The sequence below is a fragment of the Palaemon carinicauda genome, chromosome 7 (assembly GCF_036898095.1).
Source record: "Palaemon carinicauda isolate YSFRI2023 chromosome 7, ASM3689809v2, whole genome shotgun sequence".
NCBI classification, from domain to species: domain Eukaryota; kingdom Metazoa; phylum Arthropoda; class Malacostraca; order Decapoda; family Palaemonidae; genus Palaemon; species Palaemon carinicauda.
The window spans coordinates 173,730,922-173,758,779 of NC_090731.1; the positions used below are offsets into that span (position 1 = coordinate 173,730,922).

At 41.4% G+C, this 27,858-nt stretch overlaps 1 protein-coding gene across 1 annotated transcript in view; it reads left to right on the forward strand.

Moving 5' to 3' along the window:
- Nucleotides 1–677: 677 nt before the first annotated feature.
- The window catches only part of LOC137644187 (uncharacterized), a 38,065-nt gene continuing 10,884 nt past the window's right edge, over nt 678–27,858 (forward strand). The window contains exons 1-3 of the mRNA XM_068377188.1: nt 678–770; nt 18,743–18,842; nt 22,416–27,852. Of these exons, the coding sequence (XP_068233289.1) occupies nt 18,771–18,842; nt 22,416–27,852 (5,509 nt within the window). The 5' untranslated portion in view covers nt 678–770; nt 18,743–18,770. The remainder of the gene's footprint in view (nt 771–18,742; nt 18,843–22,415; nt 27,853–27,858) is intronic.

Here is a 27,858-nt window from a genome sequence, read left to right on the forward strand (position 1 = left end):
CCATGTTGGAACCCTTGGCCTTATAGCATCCTGCTTTTCTAAATAGGATTGTGGCCTAGCTAATAATAATAATAATAATAATAATAATAATAATAATAATAATAATAATAATAATAATAATAATAATAAAGAAAATAATAATAATATTTCCTTTCCTCACAGGGCTTTTTTCCCCTTAGGCTTATAGCATCCTGCTTTTCCAACTAGGATTGTAGCCTGGCTAGTAATAATAAATAATATTAACAACAGCAACAACAGCTGCAGCAGCAACAACAACAACAACAACAACAACAACAACAATAATAATGATAATAATAATAATAAAATATTTCCTTTCCTCACTATGCTATTTTTCCCTATTGGAGCCCCTGGACTTATAGGATCCTGTTTTTCCAACTAGGATTGTAGCCTAGCTGCTAATAATAATAATAATAATAATAATAATAATAATAATAATAATAATAATAAACGTAGAAAATATTACATTATTGAGGGGCGTTTCTTTGTAATATTTACTACGTTAAGTGGTTTTATTATTATTATTATTATTATTATTATTATTATTATTATTATTATTATTATTAGCTAGGATGCTATAAGCCCAAGGGCTCCAAGAGAGAAAAAGTAGCCCAACGAGGAAAGGAAATGACCTAAATAAACGCAACCAAAGTCATGAGCAAAAGTAAACAAAACCTTCTGGTGCCTCTTCATGAAATTCAGCAATTTCAGCAATTTCTTCGAGATTTCCGGGAAAACAGTTCATGAAATGTGTATGTATCCATTATACACCAAGTTTGCGAGTAGCATGTGTATATATAAGTATATTTGTGTATATATACCATTATATACGTATATTGAGTCATTTATTGATATAGTCTTGTGTATTGTAGGGTGTAGTGCCTTGGCCAATATAGGTTTAGATGATCTGTGTGTTATAATAGCGTATTTAGCCGTGATTAAACCGTAATTTTAGCCTTTTAAGGCTTAATATATCTTTCATTAAACGTCCTTAAGGTGGAAGTGAAGATTACTTGTGGTCCTTAAATCCACAAATCGAGTAGGCTAGGCCAGGCCGGTGTGACGGTCTGAACGATCCCCCGGTCTCAGAATTCTCCTTGATAATCTGCGCATGCGCGAACATTACCGTTTGCCAGTGCATGCAAGGTTGATGTTTTATTTTCCTGTAATGTTAGCGTGCGCAGCTCAACATTACCGCTTGCCAGTACATACGAGCTTGATGTTTTATTTTCATGCGAGCGAAGCGAGCTAATGGCGGAAAAGAACCATTATACAATGTCAAGGAGAATTCTGAGACCGGGGGATCGTTCAGACCGTCACACCGGGCCATGAATGTCAAACAACGGTTTGTTATTCAATTAACTAAATGGGTCATTGAATTATTCAAAGCGTTCCATATTATTTTGAAGAATTGGACATAAATTTGTATGGGATGGTTCCTTTAGTCAATTAGTTTTAGTGAGACACATTTACACCGACTTGCAGAGGTGCCCTTTTCGCTCGGAAAAGTTTCCTAATCGGTAAATATTTCTAAGAAAACCATACGATTATTTGGGTATTATTGTACTTTATTACAGGGTAATATTACCTAGGGAAAAAACTACTTTTTTCTAAGGAAAAAGGTCTGTTCTCTTCGAAAACGACACTCATTCCTGGCAAAACTACCACTTTTAGCATTGAAAAAAAAAAAAAAAAACGCTGTAATTATCGGTGTTTTGAACGTTTTTAATGCTACCCGCGTCAGGGTGCAGATCAAAACCGGACTTAGAAAATTTCAGAGAGGTAGGCGAAACAACATTTTTTTTATTTTGACCAACCGCCTCTAATTTAATTGTGAAAACTAATGAACTAGTAGTGATTAATTGATATATGCTGATTAAAATCATGTGGGGAACATTTTGTTGTTGTAAAATAAAACCTGTCGAACAACCACTTGTTATTCTGATAGGTGATAACCCAATTAACTAAATGTGTCATTGAATTATTCAAAGCGTTCCATATTATTTTGAAGAATTGGACATTCATTTGTATGGGATGGTTCCTAGTTCCTAACTCAACGAAATAAATTTGCGTGCACTCCATCGCATTATAGCTTATTTTACCTGTACCATAAATAAATTAATGGGGTGTATGTATGATAGCGGCCACCTGTATGTATTATTATGGCTAACTTAAAATACGGCAGTGTAAGAGGGGTCGCAGCGGGGCGTTAAACACCCCCCCCCCCCCAGGTAAGTAGGTAAGGACACGGCTTATAGGTTAGGTTAGGGGGGGAAAGTTTAAGTTAGTTGATGTGCATTTTTAATCCACGCGGGAGGAACTGACCGCTGATATACAAAGGCTCCAAACAACCACTTGTTATTCTGATAGGTGGTAACCCAGTTAACTAAATGTGTCAATGAATTATTCAAAGTATTCCATATTATTTTGAAGAATTGTTCATTCATTTGTATGGGATGGTGCCTGGTTCCAAATTGCTCGCTCCGCAAAATAAGTTTGCGTGCATTTTATCGCATTATAGCTTATTTTACCTGTACCATAAATAAATTAATAATGAGGAAAGTGCTACTGGGTTACTAAGGGACCGTAGTTCTAGTCCGACGATCCAATAGCCGTGACGGAAAGTATTTTGATATGTTAATTATCTGGTAAATAACTTAGTTCAATTGGTGCTTCACTCGCAATTTAACATCATCTTTTTTCAATATTAAACTTACCCGATAATCATGTAGCTGTCAACTCCGTTGCCCGACAGAATTCTATGGAGGGATACGCCAGCTATCACAATACTAGAAGGGGGTGTATTTACCAGCGCCACCTGTGGCCAGGTACTCAAGTACTTCTTGTTGACACCTCCTCAATTATTCCTCTGTCGTGCTTCCGGCAAGACGTTCTGGGATACGCTTATGTTCTTGGAGTATTTTCACGACTTTGGTGAAGTATTTCTCTTTGATTTCGGCTGTCGCTTTACTGGAAACTTCTATATTAGCTTAGTTAGCTTTTGGAATTATTTTGATTAATTATGGTGACGAAGAGAGTATGAACTCTCGTTCACCTTTCAATGGCCGACCCTTCCCTTAGACGGAAGTGTTGGTGTCTAAGAGAGTATAGACTCTCTTTCTTAATTTTGCTTAACAAAAGTTATAGATTTATTTTATATCTCTCCGCCTCTTATAGGCCTCTTCGATTAACTTCCTTTTATTATAAACTTATTAAAATTAATTTTTATATTTGTTTATATTCGACCTTCCTAATAGTAGGCGGTCTTTTCTTGGTACCGAAGTTAATTAACATTGAGCCCGTCATTTCGGTTTTACCTGTTAACATATTATGCTATTTCCGCCACAGAGTTTGAAAGAATTTCTTTGATAGTCTCGTACTTTTTCAAAGTTGAACTAACGTTTTGTTTTGTCTCTGCAGTTGTTGACGTTCAGAACGTTCAACTTGCACTCTATCGTTACGATAGAGAAAGAATGTTCACGGTTTCACGTTGCAGTAAGAGTAACCGTGTCTAGCGTTTTGTTCATTCTTTCTTAACTTAATGGTTTTGATCCTAATAAAGGAACTTTTCATTTTGGGAAATATTTCAGTTTTTTCCTTTAACAATAATATGTTTTAACGATATATATGATTGGGCTCTTCTCTCAGGTTCTAAGTCAAGAGAGAGAGAGAGAGAGAGAGAGAGATAGAGACGGAGGGAGAAAAATAGGATAAACGTTTCTTTCAAGCCTGCCAGGCGTACGAGTAACGTCGTTATCGTTTTTGCTCTTCTCCCTAGTCTCTTTAGGGGAAGAAACTAAACGTTTCTAGAGTGATCTAGTGTTTAGTCTCTTTCCAGCCACTGAATTATCTTTCATTAGATTTTTCTGTTACATTGTAATTCTGTTTTCGCAATTACTAACTTTTGAGAAAGGATAGAATTGCGTGTTTCAGGTACAAACCACTTAAAGTTTCGAGTTCAGTGAAATAAGTGCAAACAGAAATCAAAGTGATAAGTGATTAGCGCAAAGTATGTCAGTGTTGTGCGTGAGGGTACTTCTGTGCGCGCCAGTCGTCCTCCCAGTCCGGGACCTCTTGCAAGCTCCCAAGCCCAGGGGAGAAGCAATGTCGAAGGGCATAAGGGTTCAGCAGGCCTTGATCGGCGCACAGAAGTATCCTCGGTGGTTGTGGGCGTGTCTTACCGAGACCGTCACTCCCACCCGCAGACGATTGTGTCCTTATTTTGCTCGTCTGCAGAAGAGATTTAGGGGAGAAAATAAAGGCAGAGTAACGCTGGTCTCAGGTCTCAAGACCTCTTAACGTAAAGTCCAGACCTATGCCAGACGTACGAAGTTAAAGTTCAACAACCCGGATGCAGTCATTGGGTTAGCTCTGACTCTCCTCAGTCATCAGTTGAATGCACTCCGCCTAAGAGGAGTAAGGTTCTGCCGCAACAGATCTCTGCTGTTAAGGCTTTACCTCAGCAGACCTTAGTGTCTGCCGACCCCAAGTTGACTCTACTGCAGTCCATGCAGTCACAACTTTCGGTCTTGATGCGTGAGTGTCGGGCTGAGAGTGTTGCGCCTCCGCCTCCGCCTACACTCCCTCCGCCTACGCTCGCTCCGCCTGATCGCAGTACCACCTGCCAGGCGTACGATGTTGTGGACTCTACTACAGTCCATGCAAGCACAGCTTTCGGACTTGATGCGTGAGTTTCGGGCTGAGAGTGTTGCTCCTCCGCCTCCGCCTACACTCGCTCCGCCTACGCTCGCTCCGCCTGATCGCAGTACCACCTGCCAGGCGTACGATGTTGAGCCACGTGCTGAGTTTGCTGTTCCCAGTGGTGTTCAGCCTCCGCCTTTCTTACTTATTATTATATATAAAATAAATAAGGTTTTCACAGAAACACTTTCGTAAGTTCTTAAGCCATATAATAAGTGAAAGTAATCAAAATAAACGTAATACACTGGAGGAGCTGTGAACAGTGGCGGGCTACGGGAAAGACTGCTTGCAATAATACCAGATAATTAGAATATGAAATGCATGCCACATGAGATAATATAAATGCTACATAGTATTCCCTAAGCTCCAATAAACAAGAATACTTGCATACATGTATTCCTAACACAACATATATGCTGAATGTGTATTAGCAATAAAGGTACATATAACAATGATACAGTAATCATATATATGGAAATAATTATAATGATAATCCATCACCTCCCCCTCCCCTTTGCGTTCAATGAGCTATATGAACGGGTATGGCGTCTCGGTGAACGCCGATACTCAGCTTGAGTGCCACTTTGCTGTTGTTGACTAGTAGCAGGGACAACATCCTTCTTCTTTGGAGATTGCTGTGTCTCGTCAGGCAAATGTGAAGGAGAATGAGGTACAGGGCGTAAGAAACGGCGGTTACGCCATAATATTCTTCCTGAGGGTAACTTCACATGGTAGTCTCGTGACCTACCGATGCCCATAATAATGCCAGTCTTATCCCATCGCTTGGAGATAGGGTCTTGGATACGGACATTATCATTGAGTTTGAGTGGTTCCAAAGGGTGTGCACGACTGTCGTACCTTATTTTGGCTGCTTCTGTACGTGATGCTACACGAAGGTCATATTCATTTGCTTTTTCTTGCCACTCCTGCTTGAATGATGATGCATGGGCTGGGATGCATGATCGAAGGGCTTGGCCATATAATATCTGCGCTGGAGAAAGGCCAGCATAGTTAGGAGTATTCCGTATTTCCAATAATCCTTTGTCGAAATCTTCGGTGTTGATGTTCCCAGAAGGTGCTACTTTTAGGATAAAATGTTTGACCTTCTTCACGGCTGCTTCGGCATGGCCATTACTTTGGGGATAGTAAGGTGTGGATATCACATGTTGAACACCCCATCGGGTAAGAAAATTCTTGAATTCTGAGCTGGTGAACTGAGGTCCACCATCTGTCCTCAGCCTTACTGGAACACCTAAGTCTCGGAAGATGTGACTGAAGTGTCGTGTTGTTACTTCCGCTGTAGTATTGGTACCAAATTTTACAACTACAGGCCATCCAGATAGTCTGTCTACATACACCAGGAAAGATTTCCCAGCAACACTGAAGAAATCAGCCGATACTGATTCGAAGGGGCGAGAGGGGTTTTCGTTGCATAATAGTGGTTCCTGCTGTTGGCTTGGCTGCATTATCTGACATGGCTCGCAGGCATGGACAGTATTTGCTATGTCTGAATTAATACCAGGCCAATATACAGTCTGCTTAGCCCGACGCTTAGTCGCCTCCACTCCACAATGGCTGTCATGAAGGCGTCTTAAAATGCTGCGTCGCATAGCTAAGGGAATTACTATTCGGCTACCATATAGGACAAGGTCATCATCGGTATATAAATCCTCCCTTATTTTCCAATAGGGTAGTAGGTCATTGTGGAGATTGTAACGGTGACTGGGGAATCCGTTGGCAACGTTCTGGAGGAGTCTTGTGTACGAGGGGTCCTCACGTGCTGCGGTGCGAATCTCTTCCAAGATAAGATCTTGTGTATCTAATGTCTTCGCTTCTGAAATTGCATCCACAGTCTTGGCTACAACACTCCTGAGGGAAAGATGGGTTTCACTATTTAACATATCATCTTCAGGCGTTGGGTGGCTCACCGGGGAACGTGAAAGGGCATCAGGGATGCAATGTTCCTTGCCTTTACGCCATACTGCAGTGAAGATATAGGGTGAAATTTTCTCTTTCAGACGCTGAATACGTGTGTTTTCTATTGCATCCAATGTATATGTATTCAAGATGGGTATCAGGGGTCTATGGTCAGTCACCAATGTGAAATGGGGCAATCCAAGTAAGTAATGGCGACATTTATTCATAGCCCAAACTGAAGCTAAACATTCTAGCTCAATGGTGGCCCACCTAGTTTCTGCATCAGCCAAAAATCTTGAACCACATTGGACCATGCGGAAACGGCCTTCTCCATGGTCTTGTAGAAGTGCGTATCCTAAACCATATAAACGAGAAGCATCCGTTTGTAGTACAGTGGGGCACGTCGGGTCGAAATGAGCCAGCACGGGTGGCTGAGAGAGAGCCTTTTTAACACTGGCAAAGGCGGCATCATGATCTGCTGTCCACGTGAAGGATCTCTTAGGGCTCATTAGCGGCCGAAGCGGATCTGCTGCAGCTGCAAGATTGGGTGAAAATTCTGTTAATAGGTTAGTAAGGCCCATGAATGACCTTAAATCTGTCAGATTTGCTGGCTTTGGAAACTCTGATATAGCTCGAACTTTCTCCTTGTCGGCTGCAATTCCATTTTCAGATAACGTATACCCACAAAAAGATACAGTAGGGCTAGCAATAACAAACTTTTCTGCATTTAAAGTGATACCATGAGTTCTACAGCGAGACAAAACTTTGTTGAGCCTGCATAAGTGAGAATAATAATCCTTATCATATACAAGGATATCATCCACAACCTTGACACAATGTTGGATGCCTTGAAGAGCGATATCACCTCTCCTGCAGTAGGCATCTCCTGAAGCGCTGAATCCCATGGGTGAACGACGATAGCGATACCGACCGTAGGGCGTGATGAATGTTGTAAGAGCTTGGTCTTCCTCTGCTAGTGGGATCTGCCAGTACCCACACAATGCATCCATAGTGGAGAAATACCTTGAATTAGGATCAATACTCCTAATTGCACCAAATGGTGATGGTGAAGGATGTGCAGGCCTTAAAACCTGTGAATTTAACTTGCTTAAATCTGTGGTGACACGAACACCACCTGTAGGTTTGGCCACGACCACTAAGGGGTGACACCATGGGGATGGCTGATCCCCAACAGGTTCAATGATGCCTTGTGCTACCATTGTCTCCAACTCGGTCTTGACGTCCTCTTGAAAGGCTAGTGGTATAAGACGTGGAGTGTAGATAGCAAAGGGTTTCACATCCTCTTTTAGGTGAATACGCATAGGTGGTCCAGTCATTGGCTTGAGTTGTGCTCCTTGATGAAACTGCTCCTTTGTCATTAGCACATCGCTATATTCCTTAAGAAAGTATCGCCTGGCTTCCTCAGGTGAGGATGTGGCTGGAGGTGGAGGAACAACGGACGTTTGATCACATGTATTAACCTGGCTGACTGGGACCTGACTGGTTCCTGCTGAAGTCCTGCTAAGTTTCCTCTCTTGCATTTGACGTGGGAAGTCCCAGGGAATGATCCTTAGGTGGCGGAGGGCATCATAACACAGTAATGGTGTTGGGAGAGAACTAAGAACATCAATATATCCCTTGTATGAGATATCACCATAAGTCATGACGGCCTCCATTGATCCCAAAACGTTACCTTCCATGGGTGATCCATCGGCGTTGGAAAACTGCAACTCAGGGGGCGGAGACAATTCCTTGACATCAATGCCCAATGCTTGTAAGTGTTGCACTCCAAAAACAGTGGTATCTGCACCAGTATCAGGGATAACATTGATCTTCCCTGATTTACTGCCATATGTGACATGTAAATTAATAGGTGGTGAGGGACAACTTAGGGGACGTAAATTAACTGAACGTATGGCTGGAGAAGATATCTTGACAGTGTTCAATTTGGTGTCCTTTAAATCTTTCGACTCCCTTGGTCCCTTTGACTTTCTCTGTGCACAACAAACATCATAGTGGCCAAATTTATGGCAAATTCGGCACTCCTTAGCCAATGCTGGGCATGCGGCAGTATATGGGAAATGGCCAGTTTTAGCACAGTTCCTGCACTTGTGGGATACTGCCTTACATGTGTCACTATTATGCTGTTGACCACAATTCTTGCATCTGCTACTTGAAGAAGGAGTTTTCTCTTGATGATAAATTTTCTTAGGTTGCTCCGGTTTAGCAAATGCCTTCTTTAACTTCTTGTAGTTTGACACGGCACGCACTGAAGTCTGTGGAGCTTTAAGCTCTGTCGTTGTCTTCTTTGCAGCCTCAAAAGCCCTGCAAGTCAGCTTCACTTCCTCAAGTGTTGTTGTTGTAGGCATGCTAATGAGCTTCTTGGTAAGTTCTTCATTCCTTATGCCAACCAAAATAGCATGTTTCATTTGGGCCTCCACACAGTTAACACCTTGACATAAATCAACCTCCTCTGAGAGCTGTTGTAAACGGACGAAAAAATCTGTTAATGACTCGCCTTCTGCTTGCTTGCATTGAGTAAAAGCTAACCGACGAAGTGCTTCATTCTGCTGACCCTTTATATAAGTTTCGATATGAGATAAAACATCATCCAAAAGCATAGTTGAGTCTGGTGGAATACCCAAATTGTGTTCTAATAAGCGTCTCATCTCGACACTGAGACATGCCCTTAGCTGTATCAACTGCTTAGGTTGAGGTAAATTATCCAAATCTACCATAACAGCATAATCCTTCCATCTCTGCTTCCATTCTGTGTATTGTCTATAAGTAACATCATGGGTTAATGGTGGAGGCAAATTTACTGTCACCTTAGGTGTCTGCACAGCTGAATTAGGCACTTGGAGAACACTTGCAGACGATGGTGCTGGGGTAGGGGGCCCTATACCACTTGCTTGGGGTAGGGTATGCCTGGGACCAGTCATAGCTTCAATTAATGCTTTGAATTCTTCCTGATGTCTGACATTGTCTTCTTTTCTTCTTTCTTCATCCTGTTTTCTTCTTTCTTCATCTTTTTTATCCATGTATTCAAACATTTTGCTGATTAAATCCATGGTTGAAGGGGTTGATGAAGGAGAAATAGATCTTGAATGCGTTGGAGATGACGTCATGTCAGTTGGGGTTGGGGATGATGGGGGAGAAACCTCAGAAGTCTTTGGTCTCCTTCCTTTATCGTGTTTCGGCGGCATAAATAGAAAAATCTCACGAAATCAAAGAGAAAATATCACTCAATGCCGTCAGTGGTAACGTCACAATGACGTCACAAACGGTAGCCAATCACCGAGTACAATAGCTCGAGGCAACAGAGCTATGCTGTATCTGGTAACACTGTGACTGCCGCGGCTGTTGCATGCACAGCGAGTGCCGTTAGTCTCCCCTCGAACGCAGCTGAGTATAAATGTGACGCTCTTGTTCCGGCCTCTACATATGGCCGACGCACATTAGCTCTAATCTCAGATTGCTAAAATAAACACAGCCCTATATAGAGTCACTGTAATCACAAAACAAAGTCACTGCCAGTGTATACATCCAAACAAAGTTATGGTTCACAACTGCTAACGAACTTGGTTACGATGAACACAAACACTTCTTGCATTGTCCAGGCCGGTTGGATAAGTTCACTAAATGATCAAAATTCACTTATGGCAAATCAATCACTGCGCCATCTTACTTATTATTATATATAAAATAAATAAGGTTTTCACAGAAACACTTTCGTAAGTTCTTAAGCCATATAATAAGTGAAAGTAATCAAAATAAACGTAATACACTGGAGGAGCTGTGAACAGTGGCGGGCTACGGGAAAGACTGCTTGCAATAATACCAGATAATTAGAATATGAAATGCATGCCACATGAGATAATATAAATGCTACATAGTATTCCCTAAGCTCCAATAAACAAGAATACTTGCATACATGTATTCCTAACACAACATATATGCTGAATGTGTATTAGTAATAAAGGTACATATAACAATGATACAGTAATCATATATATGGAAATAATTATAATGATAATCCATCAGCCTTCCTTAAGGCAACCTTTACAATGGGATCAGGAGGATTATACCTCTCTTCCTCCGCCTCCACTTGCTGCTCCACCAGTGATGCAACACTCGGTTGAGGTACAACAACCTCTCCCGTCCATGAGTCAGTCTCCTCAGCTCTCGCTGCAGCGAGCTCAACCCTCCACAAGGCAAGCACCACAACACCTTAGCCTTGCGCCTCAGGAGCCTCAGCTTGCGAGACATTTACCTTGTTCTGCGCAGCCTCTTCCTCATCGCGCTCCGCTCACACCACAGGAACTGGAACTTGCTACTCCGCTTCCGCCAACCGCTCAGCAAGCGCAACCCTTGGGTTCAACCACTCATGCTAGGAGTCAGCCTCCTCCACCCATGCGCCTTCCTTCTGCTTGTCTTTTATTCAGCCTTTGCAGACTGAGCCTCAGGTGTTCCCTCAACAGAGTCTTGAAGAGGAAACCACAACTATTGTTGTTCCAGCTCGTTCTGACTCTGCTGTTCAGCATACCTTACCTCCATTTTCAAACCATATGATAATGGAGGTTATTTGTATTTCTTATAAAAATATATTTGTATTCCTTGCAATATATTTTTAACAAGATCGCAAAATATGGCAAAAATATGAATCATGAGTTATGAATGTAAGGTAAATATTATGTTGATATTAAAACCCCATGCAAGCATGCATAAAGCACTCTAGCACTGGTCATGGAATTTCTGAGAAATGTTAAACGCCATGCACACGCTCTGCTTTCCTTACAGCAGGCTCTGCTTACAGCAGGCTCTGCTTACTACATGCTCTGCATACAGCATGCTCTGCATACAGCATGCTCTGCATACAACATGCTCTGCATACAGCATGCTCTGCATTCAGCATGCTCTGCATACAACATGCTCTACATACAGCATGCTCTGCAGACAGCATACTCTGCATACATCATGCTCTGCATACCTTACCGCATGCTTCTCAGTCACACATCTTTGGTTGTTGCCAACTCACTAGACTGTCAAGCAGTTTCATAACGTTGCCTTCTAGTCTGCTGCTTTTGCACCAGTGAACCCTCACTGAGAGAACTTAGCTTTTCTAGGATATGGTCCCTGTAGATGAGAAAGTTCTTTTCTCCCTCCTTCTGATATTCCCTTGAGGACTCTGTCATTTGGAGGGAGCCTTTAGCTGCATAACCTCTTATGGACTTTTATTTAAGCATAACATGCTTCCAGGGAAGGTAATGGTTCCACTTCAGTCGCTAATCCCGTCTGTTACCACACCTGCTCCCATAGACCTTGAACTGTGTTGCATGACATGCAGTCCAAGCTTAGTCCTTGTTAGAGGATTTTTTGTTTACGGAGTCAATGTGTCACGGGGAAGACGTTCAACAACCAACAGAAGTGACTTGTTGTGACGCAGTGCGGCAACCTCAGCAACCCGATAAGGAGTTGTCTGTACGACCCAGACAGTCTAGACAGATTCGGGTTGTCACTGTACTTCCTCGCTTGCCCATGATTGACAGTTCACAGACTGTGCAGCAGTATCATGATCTTGTGTCCGGCTCCGTCAGACGACTGGCTTTTAAGAGCTCCCACAAGTCGTCGCTGTCTGGAGATTTTCAAATGGACTATGGATCTGACCAAGGAACTGGGCCTCCTGGTCAATTTTGAGAAGTCTCAGCTCGTTCCATCCCAGACCATTGTCTCCTTGGGTATGGATCTTCAGAGTCGAGCTTTTCGGACTTTTCCGTCGGCCCCAAGGATCTTCCAAGCCCTAGAATGCATCCAGAGCATGCTGAGAAGGAACCGATGCTCAGTCAGGTAGTGGATGAGTCTAACAGGGACACTTTCATCGCTGGCCCTGTTCATCGTGTTAGGGAGACTCCACCTTCCCCCCCTTCAGTATCATCTAGCTGCTCACTGGATAAAGGACATGACGCTAGAGACGGTCTCAGTTCCTGTTTCCGAAGAGAGGAGGTCTTCTCTCACGTGGTGTAAGAACAGCTTTCTTCTCAAGGAAGTCTACCTTTGGCTGTTCAGAAACACGACCGCCGTCTCCTCTCGGACGCATCAGACATGGGCTGGGGTGCGACTTTGGACGGACAAGAATGCTCGGGAACATGGAATCAGGAGCAAAGGACACTTCACATCATTTGCAAGAAGTTGTTGGCGGTTATTCTGGCCTTGATAAACTTCAAGTCCCTCCAGCTTAACAAAGTGGTGGAGGTGGACTCTGACAACACCACAGCCCTGGCTTACATCTTCAAGCAGGGAGGGACTCTTTCGTGGAAGTTGTTCTAGATCGCAAGGGACCTACTCATCTGGTCTTAAGATCGAAAGCTAACTGGTAACGAGGTTCATTCAGGGCGGTATGAATGTCATGGCAGATCACCTCAGACGGAAGGGTCAGGTCATCCCCACAGAGTGGACCCTTCTCAAGAATGTTTGCAACAGACTTTGGGCCCTGTGGGGTCAGCCAACCATAGATCTGTTCACTACCTCGATAACCTAGAGACTCCTGTTGTATTGTTCTCCGATTCCAGACCCAGCAGCAGTTCACGTGGATGCTTTTCTGCTGGATTGGTTCCACCTCGACCTGTATGCATTCCCGCCGTTCAAGATTGTCAACAGGGTACTTCAGAAGTTCTCCTCTCACAAAGGGACACGGCTGACGTTGGTTGGCTCCGCTCTGGTCCGCGAGAGAATGGTTCTTAGAGGTACTGCATGGCTGGTCGACATTCCCAGGACTCTTCCTCTAGGAGTGAACCTTCTAAGTCTACCTCACGTAAAGAAGGTACACCCAATCCTCCACGCTCTTCGTCTGACTGCCTTCAGACTTTCGAAACACTCTCAAGAGCTAGGGGCTTTTCGAAGGAGGCAGCCAGAGCGATTGCCAAAGCAAGGAGAACATCCACTCTCAGAATCTATCAGTCTCAAGGGGAAGTCTTCCGTAGCTGGTACAAGACCAATGCAGTTTCCTCAACCAGTACCACTGTAACCCAGATTGCTGACTTCCTGTTATATCTAAGGAAAGTAAGATCCCTTTCAGCTCCTACGATCAAGGGTTACAGAAGTATGTTGGCAGCGGTTTTCCGCCACAGAGGCTTGGATCTTTCCACCAACAAAGATCTACAGGACCTCCCTAGGTCTTTTGAGACCTCAAAGGAACGTCGGTTGTCCACTCCAGGCTGGAATCTAGACGTGGTCCTAAGGTTCCTTATGTCATCAAGATTTGAACCTCTCCAATCAGCCTCTTTTTAGGACCTCACATTAAAAACACTTTTCCTCGTGTGCTTGACAACAGCTAAAAGAGTAAGTGAGATCCACGCCTTCAGCAGGATCATTGTTTTCACATCTGAAACGGCTACATGTTCCTTGCAGCTCGGTTTTTGCTAAACGAGCTTCCTTCACGTCCTTGGCCTAAGTCGTTCGAGATCCCAAGCCTGTCCAACTTGGTGGGGAATGATCTGAAGAGAGTACTTTGCCCAGTTAGAGCTCTTAGGTACTATCTAAAAAGGTCTTAACCTTTACAAGGACAATCAGAAGCCTTACAGTGTGCTATCAAGAAACCTTCTTTTCCAAGTTCTAAGAACTCAGTTTCTTACTATTCAGGCTTCTGATTAGAGAAACACATTCTCATCTGAAGGAAGAAGACCTTGCTTTGCTGAAGGTAAGGACACATGAAGTGGGAGCTGTGGCTACTTCAGTGGCCTTCAAACAGAACCATTCTCTGCAGAGTGTTATGGATGCAACCTATTGGAGAAGCAAGTCAGTGTTCGCATCATTCTATCTCAAAGATGTCCAGTCTCTTTACGAGTACTGCTACACCCTGGGATCATTCGTAGCAACGAATGCAGTAGTAGGCGAGGGCTCAGCCACTACATTCCCATAATCCCATAACCTTTTAACCTTTCTCTTGAATACTTTTTATGGGTTGTACGGTCGGCTAAGAAGCCTTCCACATCCTTGTTGATTTGGCGGGTGGTCAATTCTTTCTTGAGAAGCGCCGAGGTTAAAGGTTGTGATGAGGTCCTTTAGTATGGGTTGCAGCCCTGTATACTTTAGCACCTTTGAGTTGATTCAGCCTCCCAAGAGGAACGCTGCGCTCAGTAAGGAAGACGATCTTATTAAAGGCAGAGTAACGGTTCAAGTCGACTTCCTTACCAGGTACTTATTATTTCATTGTTATTGTGGATAACTGATTATATGAAATACGGGATACTTAGCTATCCTTTAGTCTTGTACACTGGTTTTTCACCCACCCCCCTGGGTGTGAATCAGCTACATGATTATCGGGTAAGTTTAATATTGAAAAATGTTATTTTTATTAGTAAAATAAATTTTTGAATATACTTACCCGATAATCATGATTTAATCGACCCTCCCTTCCTCCCCATAGAGAACCAGTGGACCGAGGAATAATTGAGGAGGTGTCAACAAGAAGTACTTGAGTACCTGGCCACAGGTGGCGCTGGTAAATACACCCCCTTCTAGTATTGTGATAGCTGGCGTATCCCTCCATAGAATTCTGTCGGGCAACGGAGTTGACAGCTACATGATTATCGGGTAAGTATATTCAAAAATTTATTTTACTAATAAAAATAACATATTGCTCCCGTGTTATGGTAAGCGGTACAGGGATGTGCTGTACACACTAGCCTCGTGGACAAATATTTTGACTTTCGGACTAAAGAGGTGTTGGACTCTCACGCGGAAACTGGTTATAAACCCTCCTTTCCCTAAATATAATTAGGAATAATCAAGGTTACCAAGGAATTTTGGGTGTGGGAAACAGACAAGAGAAACTGTAGAAGGGTGGACGGATTCTACTACAGCTTTGGTAATAAGCCGAAAACCTCTAAAAATTTATGTCTTTGAGTTTCGTTTGGTGAAGTAGAATTTTAAATATAGTGTAAATCTGCATTAATAATTTAAAATAGAAAATATAGCAATTGCTATTGCCTAATAAATGATGTTGGCTAGCTATTCCATAAAAAAAAAAAAAAAAAAAGCACTTTTTCGGCGGTAGGAAAAAAACAAGTAAGAGAAACTTGAAGGAATTTCTCATTTTTTATGCAAATCATTGCGTAATGTTTCCATATACTGTACTAGCTTGAACACAATCTGACCTGTTGTTCTGCAATGATATGTCTATCTTATTAGACATGTGCCTGAACCCAGACTTCATTACAAAATCGTCCAATCCAGATTATTCTAACCTAACCTCAATATCATGCTTAAGTAGTCAGGACGGAGTTCCTAGCTAGGTCTTTTGCCCGGGACTTCCATAAACTGTGACCAATTATTGTAACAATGAAACATTTGGTTTGAACACATGCATCGACCACGTACAACCCACCCTAATCGGACAATCCTGATGTAACCCAACCTTGTCAACATACTCAGTGGGGGGCTAAGTGCCAAATGCCTTTTAAATACAATGCATAACTAAAAAGAGTGCATTACTGATTTTATTTAGTCTCTGTAGTCAAAGTCATCAGGGCAGAAAATCTTTCCCCTCATAGTATGTTGTTGCTTTGGTCCATGAGATAGATGAAGAGGAGATGCACAATCTTGATTAGATCTCATTGACTTAAATTCTAACCAGTTACCTTGCTATTCATCATTTCAGAACATAGTACAAACTATCTCATCATTATCATCCCCTCCCATGATTTCACCAGTCGTCTCTGTCTTGAGCTTTTAAATCAATACTTCGCCATTCATCATCTCCAACTTCACACTTCATAGTCCTCAGCCATGTAAGCCTGGGTCTTCCAACTCATCTAGTGCTTTGTGGAGCCCAGCTGAAAATTTGGTGAACTATCTAAATGAGTGAAATTCATGCTGTACTTTAAATATGTACCAGTATCTGTGCCTGTGATCCTATAAATTTTGTTTGGATAGAAGAATTGCCTATGATTTGGCCTAGTTTGATTGAAAATCGAATTGATTAGTTTTAAAATAATTGCGGCTCAACTCGCCGTGATCAGCAATCTATTTTTTTTCCATTTAAATACTATGGGACAGAGCAGTCTATGGTCATAAGAAAGACCTTGAGAGAACCTAGTAATTTTTTGTACATCTAGAAAATTGGTACTATTCAAAAATTGAAAAGTCAATGGGGTAAGACCATAGTTGGAGGTTTAAGTACTGTAAATACTAATTGAATTTTACTGTTGTTTATGTACAAGATTTTCCAATAAAACAAATACCTCATGAGATATGGGTCATGTTTTCCACTCCACAAAATACCCCACAGAAATCTGTGGCATATAGTGATGATTCTTAATCTAACTTTCTTCACCTAAATTAACTCAGGATGTCACATCCTACTTGGTTGTGAGGTGGGCAGCAGAACCTAACCATTACCGAACTTGAACATGGTGGCCATATCAGACATTTGGTTACATACTTTTGTTTTTGTCCTCGTATTCAGTATCACCAATTCTTGTACATAGCCTAATAGACAAGCTAGTGTTAACTGGGAAAAATGATGTCACTCTTACCACAAGGTACTTGTATAGAAATTGGTCCAGCCAGATCGAGACTGACAAGATTAACTTCTGGTTACTACCTATACTAGGGTACTTGACATAGTTAGCTAGATATTAATACAGTGATACCTCTGGATACGAAAGTTTCTGCTTACGAAAAATTCAGGATACGAAAAGCGATACAAAGATTTTTATGCCCCAGTATACGAAAAAATTTTCAGGATACGAAAAGCTTACGAGATCCCAACTCGTCACCGAGAATACAGTACCTTTTTTTTCAGGGTGTCAACCCTTAATTTAGGTGTACAGGTAACAATACACCTTCACTGATCCAAATGCTTTACATACAGTACCGTAACTTTTATACAGTAGTAAAGAAAATGGACCGTTTTCTTAGGGCTTGGAGGGGATAACTAGGCTATAACTACATTATTGAATAATCTCATGGTGGTTTCTGGAATGAATTAGGCTGTTTTTAACGGTTGGGTTAATTATTGAATGATAGAAATGGCTGCATTGCATGTTTATTACTACAGTTTAGCGTGTTTATGAAAGAAAAGGTGACTTTTTGTAAGGCTTGGAACGGATTAGGCTATTTACATGTAAAACGCGACTCAGGATACGAAAAAATCAGGATACGAAACCGTATCCTGAACGGATTACTTTCGTATCCTGAGGCATCACTGTACAGTATAGTGTAACTGATTCTTACTTCCGTAATCTAGAATAGCATTCTATAGTCGCAATTATTCATAATTGAAAAAAAGTACCACTTATGTTTGAAAGTCTGAGAAAATTAGCTGTTAACATCTTTACAGTAACAGTTAAGTGATTCATTATTGAGACTGCAAAATCTTCATTCTTTATTTAAGAATATTCTCTTGTACCAGCAAGAATGGGTCCCTGAAAGCTTGTAATCAAGATCAAATAGCAGCAGCAGATAGGTGAAGGGTAGCAGGTACTCCCTATTAACTTTCCATTTTACTTCAGCCATTACAAATAGTGATCTCCCTACAGCTGATAAACTACATTACTGTTTGTTTAAACATGGATGCAAATCACTGTCTTTTATGTACGGAGTATGTTTTCAGCTAGGAAAAATAAATAACTTTAAAAAATTGTGATTTTTGTTATTTAGAAGTACAGTATGGTATTCATATGATTGCACATAAACATTTTTATTTTCTATTTTGTCCATATCATTGTGTTCATCAGCAAATCAGGTTATTGGGCTTTGTAGTAGATAGAACAGTATGAACACTGCTTTCATGGTCACTGGAATTCCATTACCAATCTCTGCGTTAAGTCTTATCACTTCAAGTTCAAGTGCTTGGGCTTCTCTGCATCTTGTATTAAGCTCTGTATCTTGCTGTTCTTTAAGAAACAATGTTTGACACATTAACATAGTGTAAAACACTACTAAATCTCAGTTGGTTTGTACAGTATATAAAGTTATTCATTAGTAAAATAAAATTGTTCAAATTAATTCAATATCATTTGAAATGAAATGCGCATCCTCTTCCGTTTTTTGTCTTAGCTTTTGAAAGGGTTGAACTTCATACTTATCTTTTTTTTCCCAACAGATGACACATAGCAGTTCAAGTTAGGATCATGAATGGCACTATGAACACTTACAGGCCAGTCATAAAGTACCTTTTCCAAAATCAAGAGAGGATTTGCAAGGTAAGTTATGAACTATCAAGAAGGTTTTGTTCCTACATGTATATAAACCCTCGTCCTTTAATTGAAGTATAATTCAGTGCCGCTGGAATGCGGTTTTTGAAAGTTTAAAACAAGGTGTCGGTAGTTCCTGGCAAGTGGCGAGGAAGCCCTGGCCCCTCCTATCAGCACAATGAGTAACTACTTTGATTTCAGCTACAGGGAAGTAGTATACCTTACATGTATTCTCTTCGGTTTGCAGAGCTTGACTGTTATTAGGTTACAGTTTTTCTTCACTTCTTTTCAGTGTATCAGTGTGATTGTTATGAAGGTGCAATGTGTAGGCATGCAGTCATGCCCCAGTAAACCTGGCTGTAATTATAGCAGGTTTATGTCCCGGCAGGAGGTAGACCTCATTCTTTATGCCCCTGTTTCTTGGAGTTATGACTATTCACAGTCATCCCTGTGATGAGTGTAGGGTCTCGCCGTCTTTGCAATGATCAGCAAAAGGAAGAAGTAGTCATAGTAATATTCTTTGCCTTCAGGGTCTTCCCCCTTGCCAAAAAAGTCCTTGGGCTCTTTTTCACCCAACGGGGATCAGACTTTTGCTTTCCCTACAGGAGAAAGACAGAAGAAGGAAGGCGACCCCGCTCTTCCCTCGTGGCAAGCTTCAGGAGAGCCAGACTTCTCCCATTGGAGGTGAGGGGCCCCACCCTACTGATCCTGAAATCGTTGATGCTAAAGACGACCCCTCTAGGGACCAGGCACCTTGTACCTTATAACCTTCATTTGGGTATTGAAGGCATTCCTTCTACATAGAATCTCCTTGAGGCCTTAGCTGGTTCTGCAGTGGCCAAGCCTGCCACTGCAGAAGAGGCCCTTGATATCAAGGCTGCCACCCCCTTCACAGCCCAAGGTAGCCACTATTGATGTTTTATTCTTGACCTCCCTAGGTCACCTACATCAGTGGTAATTTCACCGACAGAGACCTCATCCTCCTTCCCCTTCTAGACGTGTTCTGTACGGTCGTACTTAACATCTGATGCTGACCCTTTGACTGTTTCACTCGCTTCAGTCCCTCTTCATGTAAGCGTGAAAGAGTTGAACCTCCTAATGAAGACATCAGCTTTCCTACAGAAAGCGCTAGAAAGACACTCCCTTCTTCAGACAGCAACCCTCATACAGTACATCCAGATGTAGAAAATGGAAAGAATCATCTCCGAGGAAGAATCGTCATGCGAGACCTTTGCCATCTGACTTCACCGTCGTTTTCGCACTCGCCAAGTGCACGTTCGTACATACGCAAATAAGATCTTTTCAGAAGAATTCAGCTGAGGGTTCTAGGAAATCACTTGAGGTGTCCCCATGCGTAGGATCCTCACAAACAAGGGATGAACATGATCGGTCTTCACAAAGGAGAACTTCATATTCAGAGTACTGTATGTGTAGACTGAGAGTTAACAAGACCATGAGGAACTCTTAGGGAGGTTAAGCCATAAGGAACCTTTCTCAAGCTCACAGGCATCTCAAGCGATTCTCGCTCGAACCCGCAGGACTGATGGCAAATAAGGCTTCGACCCTCGGGACTGTCCTTGGCTAGCCTGATTCTGACAATGCAAATAGGAAACGGCATAAGTATTCCTGTGTTACAAGCCATTTTGAAGGTTAGAGAATCTCTATCATCTTGATTCATGAGTTCGCGTTCAGGACCTTAAACCCAGCCATTCATGACTTGAAAATTAAAAACCTTCTTCATGTCTTCCCTACTAGTAGTGACTAGCAAAGACCATATGACTTGCCTTCCTGTTTTGGGAGGATACTAAAATTCCTGATACAGCAATGGAAGGAATAAAGAAAAGATGCTTAAACACCCTTTCTTTCTGGCTTCGTAAGACAATCAAATGTCCTTTTAGTGCAGATGAGGAGATGAAAGGACCATCCCCGATTTGTGCACAGGAAGTCAGACATATCAGATCTATCCCAGCCTTTAGGAAGAACCTTTCAGGGGTGCAATTCTTGAAGACATGAGTCAGGTAACGACAGATCTTCTATACCCATTATCTTTGGGAGTATACTCACATGTCTTTGGATATCAGCATCCTTGACCTAGCAGTAGTTGCTCTACAGATGCGCAGCAAACCTAGCTCCTTCAAGACAAAAAACATCTCACCTAAGATTGCAGTTGCGATGTAAGTAAAAATCAGTGGTGAGATCGACTGGCCCTTCTACCTATTCATTTTCCCCTTCCTTAGGGTACAGCAGTTGCTCCGTTATTTGCTGGATTGGATACTAGATGTAGTGGAGCCACACGAAATAGAGCAAATATTTGTAACAATTAAGTTTTACTTACTTTACTTTAAGGGCTGCTTATCCGGCACTGTACAGCAGGGGAATCCTACTCTCTACAGGACCTCCACAGTTGTTTTATGATGTTCATTCAAGATCATTCAGCATTTCACATCGCATATTGCTCGCTCACTGTTAAATCAAAATTGTCGAACCACTCACAGAATAAGAAAGCCTTCAATTTCCTCATGAAAGCTTTAATATCTTCAATCATTCGGATGTCTCGTGGGAGTTTTGTTAGAATTTTCTTCCCAATCCTCCCAGTCAAGAGGGAGGATAGTCAAATGCATGCAAGCAAACACATTACTCATAATGAACATAAATTCTGACAACATAACCTCCATACGGATACTGTACTGGATAAGATTTTCCTTTACTGTCTGTCAGTTCCTGTTGGTGACTGCCTATTGCCGCATCTTCCTACCCAGTTAGTTCGGATGTTGATAAAAGTCATCACTTTTGCTCTTGTACAGAATCAACTGCTTTGACATTTCCCAGAATGGTAAACTAGCCTGTTTGATGGTAGGGGCTTCTTCTCCCTTTAGCCCTTTAGGGTAAGTATCCTATTAAAGGACAAAGATTTTTATTCATTTAGGAACAAATCACAAATTTCATGAAATAATTTATAATTTTCTTAAATTTACAAACCTGGGTCCTTCAAGTTTTTCTTCCAAGGTAAAGGTCAAAGTGGCTTTAAAGTGGCTACTGAGTGGGGTGCCAAGGATAAGTGGCTTTCCATCCAACCGCCAGTAACTGCTGACCTCTTTATAAATCATTAACAGCTGATTTCAAGTTTTGCTGATAATATTCTCCAAGTAAAGGCTTTGGTTTGTATACAGGTAGTTTATGGTGATGATGATGAAAGAACATCCATCCATTGTCATGTAAAAATTTGGTTTTTGTGTTTTAATATTAGCAAAATTTTAGTTGCTCTTACATTTTTGTGTTGCCTAAGATTAAAACTATCAGTGCTACTCTTGTATATCATTATATAATAATTTTCGTAGGCCTCATGATACCTGTGTCTGTAAAAGATAAACCCTAGAAGTACAGTAAACTACCAAATCATAATTTCAAACAGAGGTAGCGGTTGCATTATTTAGTTGCACAGTGTAGTTTATGACAGATGGCCATTATAAATTAATAAATAAGAGAAAGTTGTTAGATTAAATAACACTAACTGTAACCAATGTCATTGTTTAGTAAAATATAATAACAGCATGTATGTACTGTACTATATTTTATTTGCAGGAATTGGAGAAATGTGTTCGAGAAGATCTCACGACAAGAAAAATTGGGCTTAAATTATCCAACGAAGCCTGCGCTGCACTCCGTGACAAACTCTTGTCACATCCGCTTGAAACAGCAGAGCTACTACATCTGTTGCTCGTCAGTGGAAGGAGATCAAATTCTAAAGATGGAAGTAACACTAGTACAAAAGTCATTGCTAAGGTGGCTAGTGGAGAAATCAGAGATGGTGGAATGGACGATATGTCCCGGCTAAATGAAAGTTATTCCAAACTTGAGAATATTTTCATAGAGTGTTTAGACCATCTGATGAGGAGAATTGAAGATCTGGATGAAAAACTATTGCTACTGGAAAGAGAACTACAAGTGTTGTTGGAAAGGTACGGAAATAACGGTTCACCGAGAAGAACAAATTTTGGAAATGGGTCGGAATCTATTGAGGTTGTGAGGATGAAGGAGAGGATTCAATTATCATGTTCTGAGAAACAAAGAAGTATTAATCTGTTTTATCTGTTGATTGCAATTTCAAGTGATGTTAACATTGACATTTTGAAAGACCTTTATCTCAGAATGGTTACAATTTGCCATGATAAGGCCTTAATAAACACAGAGCAACTTTATTTTTCCAACTTATCCTGCTCTGATGAAGGATTCCAGTCATTTTGTGATGTGGAAGCTGAATATTTGGTAAGAAGACCTATCAAGACATCCAACAACATCGAACGTTTGAGTTCAACAGTTTTGAATGTTAGAGACTTATATTTTGATTGCACTAGTAACTCTCGACATGTTTTGCAAGTCATATTTGAAATGCTAGTTCATGATCCTGTTGAAAGTATAAAATCCTTGCAAAGGGAAGAGGAGGGATCCAGTTGGTTAGTGCCTTTTTGTCCTGTGATATTTTTAAATTCATGGTCAACCTCCTTGGATAAGTTAGAAAGCTTACTGGCAGTTGCCAAGGTTTGGGAAGGACAACCAAAAGCTGTCGACCCTCTGATGTTGAATACTTGTAACGAGTTGAAACGGGATTTAAATTTTGTTAATTGGTGTGTGGCGCGAAACACAAATGTGAAAATGCTACCCCTTTTGCTGTTGATAAGGGATCACTCGCCATTGTACACCCTATACAGATCTCTCCCGTTGCACGACCTAAAGCCCGAGGAAGTGAATCAGCTCCTAAATGAGCACTGTCAAGTTAGAGATCCAAGTGGACAACTGTTATCTTCCTGCACTAGTACTTACCAAGCCTTTTGCATACTAAATGAAATGTTTCAGATAATTGCTGCTGGTATGCAATTGGATAATTCTGTTGCTGGGTGGAAAGCGAGATGCAAGTTGCTTGGTGATAAAATATCATTGGAGGCTAAAAATTTCGATTTGACAAATAGTGATAGCAGTGATTATCGCAACAAGCAGTCTTTAGTGTCCTTTTATCAGAAGAACATTGTGGAAAAGTTATTGGGCGTCAAGAAAAAGATTGATGAATTACATCCTTTGGAAAATAGAATGGAAATTATGGAAAATATATTTTCTTTGCTGTTTGTTAGACATAGCGATATGAGTGATGAAAGCCACAGTGAATCAGGCGGCGAAGAGGCTGATTTGGAAAGATCCATTCTATTTCATCAGAATGGCTCGGGGAGTCCAACGAGTACCGTCGCTACTTCTAATCCTATCATAGAATCGGGTAACATTTCTGAAAGACAAGAAGAACCTTCCAAAGTCAAGAAAGTTTTATTACTTGATTTTGTTGAGGAAGCCCTAGCTAGTGACCAGATTTCAAATACAGAGCCTCTTTTTCAAGAAGATCTGTGTTATTCAGAGGATGATTCAAGTAACAACGCAAGTAATGGATCACCTATGTCGGTCTCCCCAGATACGCCCGCCCAGTCATGGAAGGCCTCTTGGCACGCTACGGCACCTGGGCAGTTGCAAGCAGAGAGTCATCACTGCTCATCGCAGAGTGGAACAGCACCACAGCATCAGAGTAGTTGCACAGTGAGTGGTAAAAGCACTGCCTCAAGTGTGGGAGAGCTGCCTCGAACAGGTTACATAATAAATTCCTTAGTTGCTTGGGACATTCTGATATTATTGCATGAGTCTTTGTTGGCAACATCTGCTGAAAGGTATTCTCAAAAGGCAAATCAGTCAAGTCTCTGTGAAGATGGTGTATTAGGACAAGTCATGCATAGTCGAATTTCTCATTTGTCCCGCCACGTCAGTGAAGGCCTTTGGCGACTTCAGGTGTTGGTTCCTTGTCATCGCAAGATTGGATCTTTAGAACATTTTGGTGAATATGTGGAGGGAAAGTTGTTTCTGAGAGATGTGAATGAGACTGAATATGAAACTAATGCTCAAAAAATTTTGGAAAGAGCAAATGCTTCTCTACCAGTGAAGAAAAGGCATGAAACCTCTGAAGGAAGGCTGTCATTAGTTGATGATACCAGTGTCATAAATTATCTTTTAGCACCTCCACCTTGTTTAGTAACCTTGGCTCTTACTAATGGGAACTTGACACAGGCAGAACAAGTCATAAAGATGTATAAAATTGGAGACACCACTGAATGTCGAGAAGTTTGCCTTGTAGCTCGGCTTAATCAACTAAAACCTCGATTATTAAGTGCAAGTCAGCGAGCACACAAGGGTAAAGGAAATAAGGTTACGCATTCGAAAGGGAGCACTGAACAGGGATTGCTAACCCTTGGACTTGTTGCAAGAGAGGCATCAGCACAAGCGGCGGCTGCGAGTTTGGTTCACGAGCTTTTGAGTACTTTGTCACCCCCAATACCAACTGGCATTTCTGTCATTGCATCTAATACAAAGTGCCCTGTTATTGCCTCCTTCCTGAATCCACAGTCTATGGTGCTGAGTGATCTGGCTCTTACAATCGATTTAAATGAGAGTTCATCATCATCTTTGCTGGAGCAAGCTCTTCAGAGGCACAGGGCTCATGTTGAAAGTAATATGACATTACCTGAGCAGTCCAAGACAGGCACTGATGCTATAGGGTTTATTTCTTTTACACAACAATTGGCAGCTACATGTAATACTATCATCACCCTTAGAAATTCAGAAGTAAAAATAAGTAGTAACTGTGGTACTCAGGAAGTATCATTGGATATCTGTGAAAGAATAGGCCCATCTTTTGCAAGTCCATTGTCCTTGCTGTTGTCATCGTATCCAGTGAATGAACTTCCCATGAAAAATTACATTCTGAGTTGGTCAAGAGTTCTTCACAGCATGTCAACCCTCCAGGGTGTATTGCTCAGTCCTAAGGAAGAAGAGGAAGATTTTGATGAACCGAGTATTCACAGTAAAAACAATAAGGTTCACTTAGCGTATAAGGAGGTTTTAAGAATCATGAGTGAAGAAGCTTCATATTTGTACCCAGACAACCTGAAAATGAAGGAGTCTTCTAAATTTGGGGCCTACGTGCGGTCTTTTTATCAGTATTTGCAGCTCATGTCTCTCATGATAACAAATTATGCTAACACAGGGTTTAAAAGGGGCTTGTCTAGCTATTTCAGCATATTGTCAATTAGACCAGTTCATATTCTTGGGTCACTGATGTTTCAGGATGGTGTTGATCCTGGTAAACTGGAGCATACAGCAAGAAAAATGAAACTCAACCTGACAACAATGATTTTACAGTATTGTTGTCCTACTATTGGAATATCGAGGCCGAAGTCTTGGATACAAAATGGAAAACTGGACAAAGACGAGAGTAGCAAGTTAGGATTTTTGGTGAATGACGGTGGTATCATAATGAACGCTGGATCCATGACTTGTCGATCAGGTGTTTATGGTGAAGTAGTTGTCCGAGACGTACTTACTACACTCCTGAGTGGACTCCGTGAAAGCATTCCAGCTGTTCCAGTGTCTCAGAGTGTTAATCATAAGGCAGTTTTATTGAACGATATAACTGCAGCAACAGCTTTGAAGTCCTTGGAGGTAGTGACAGTGCTGAGAGATACTTCAGATTTAGCTTCTGTAGATTTTAGGAAGATATCTGCTGGAGATGAAGGTGTAGTTTTTTTCATCAACCTTGCAAATCTCATGTTTATCCATGCTGGATTATTAAATCACATCTTTTATCCTTGTGATACTAAGTGCAAAAACCCCCGTGGTATTTTTTCAGATTATCAACTTGAGCGTATAATGGCCATGAAGAGAGTTGGATACACAGTTGGACAATTAGGGTTTGTCTCTTTGTACGATGTTCTATATGAAATACTCCGCCTACCTAATCCCTTGTCCAGTATACTAATTCAGAATGATTCAAGAAGCAGATTTACTCTGTGTAAAAGTGATTTGTTGAACAACAATTTTAGCATAACAGAAAAAGAGGATTATCATCATATTTTGTCTCTCTTAGAGTCCATATCTCCAAAAGTGAATTTTTGCATTACACAGGGGACGCCCATGTCTCCATGTGTAGAAGTGCTCTACAGTGATCGAATGGCAGAACAGCTTGAAAGAGCTGCATCTGAGCACTTGAATTTGTTTCTTATTGTAGAAAATAAAGTTTTAGACTGTAAAACCCCTAGTGTTGAAAAAAATGGTCAATGTTGCATTGCAACTTCCAGAACTATTTTGAATTACCTTGCTAGTCACCCAGATGGTGTTTCTGGAGGTATTCAGTCGCTTGAAAATGATGTTCCTGAGGATATCGCATCCATTTTGAGAAGTTTCACGAGAACTTTCGACCAATCTGAGGTAGAATTCCGTGTTCTAGACAGAGACGAGAAAAGAGGAATTGCTCTGGAATTCATTGAAAGCTTTGATACAGATAAGTTGAATGTTTCAAGCAGTAAATCTGAAAGCAGTACGTTTAGTGATATATCTGACTATATACCTGAGGATTTACTTAAATTCTCGGGTAAAGATGATCAGGAATTAGAGGACGTGGAACCAATTGATTGGTCGAGTGTGCGTGTACCAGTTGCAGTTTTAAGCCATTTGAGGAAACAATGTCCTTTGCTGGCATTTATAGTTCAAGCGATTCACAGCACTTTAGAAGCGAGCAAAAAAGGTTCTGTTGGCTGTGATGACGAAATATCAGACACATGGCTGAATATTCTATACCCACCTTCAATAGGAATGAAACCACCCCCGGAAGAAACAGCTCTGTTCCGCGCAACTAGGAATCTCTTCTCAAGTAGGAAACACAAGTCCCTAGCAGGTATTGCTCAGGGAAATCGGGTCGTCTCCTCTCTCATGCATGAACCAGAGGTGTCTTGTGTATGGCAGTATGCTGATGAATTTCTTGGAAGCAATACTATCACCAAGGATGGCTTTCATCTCCTCTTGTCACATGTACCAAGAGTCATTTGTGTTCTGCAGTTTCTCTCTACGTCTATGCTCAACACTCATCCAGACATCCTACTGTTGAGAGATCATCTTCTGGCTTTCATGGTGCAAGTAGTACCTATTTCAGAAGGTAAGT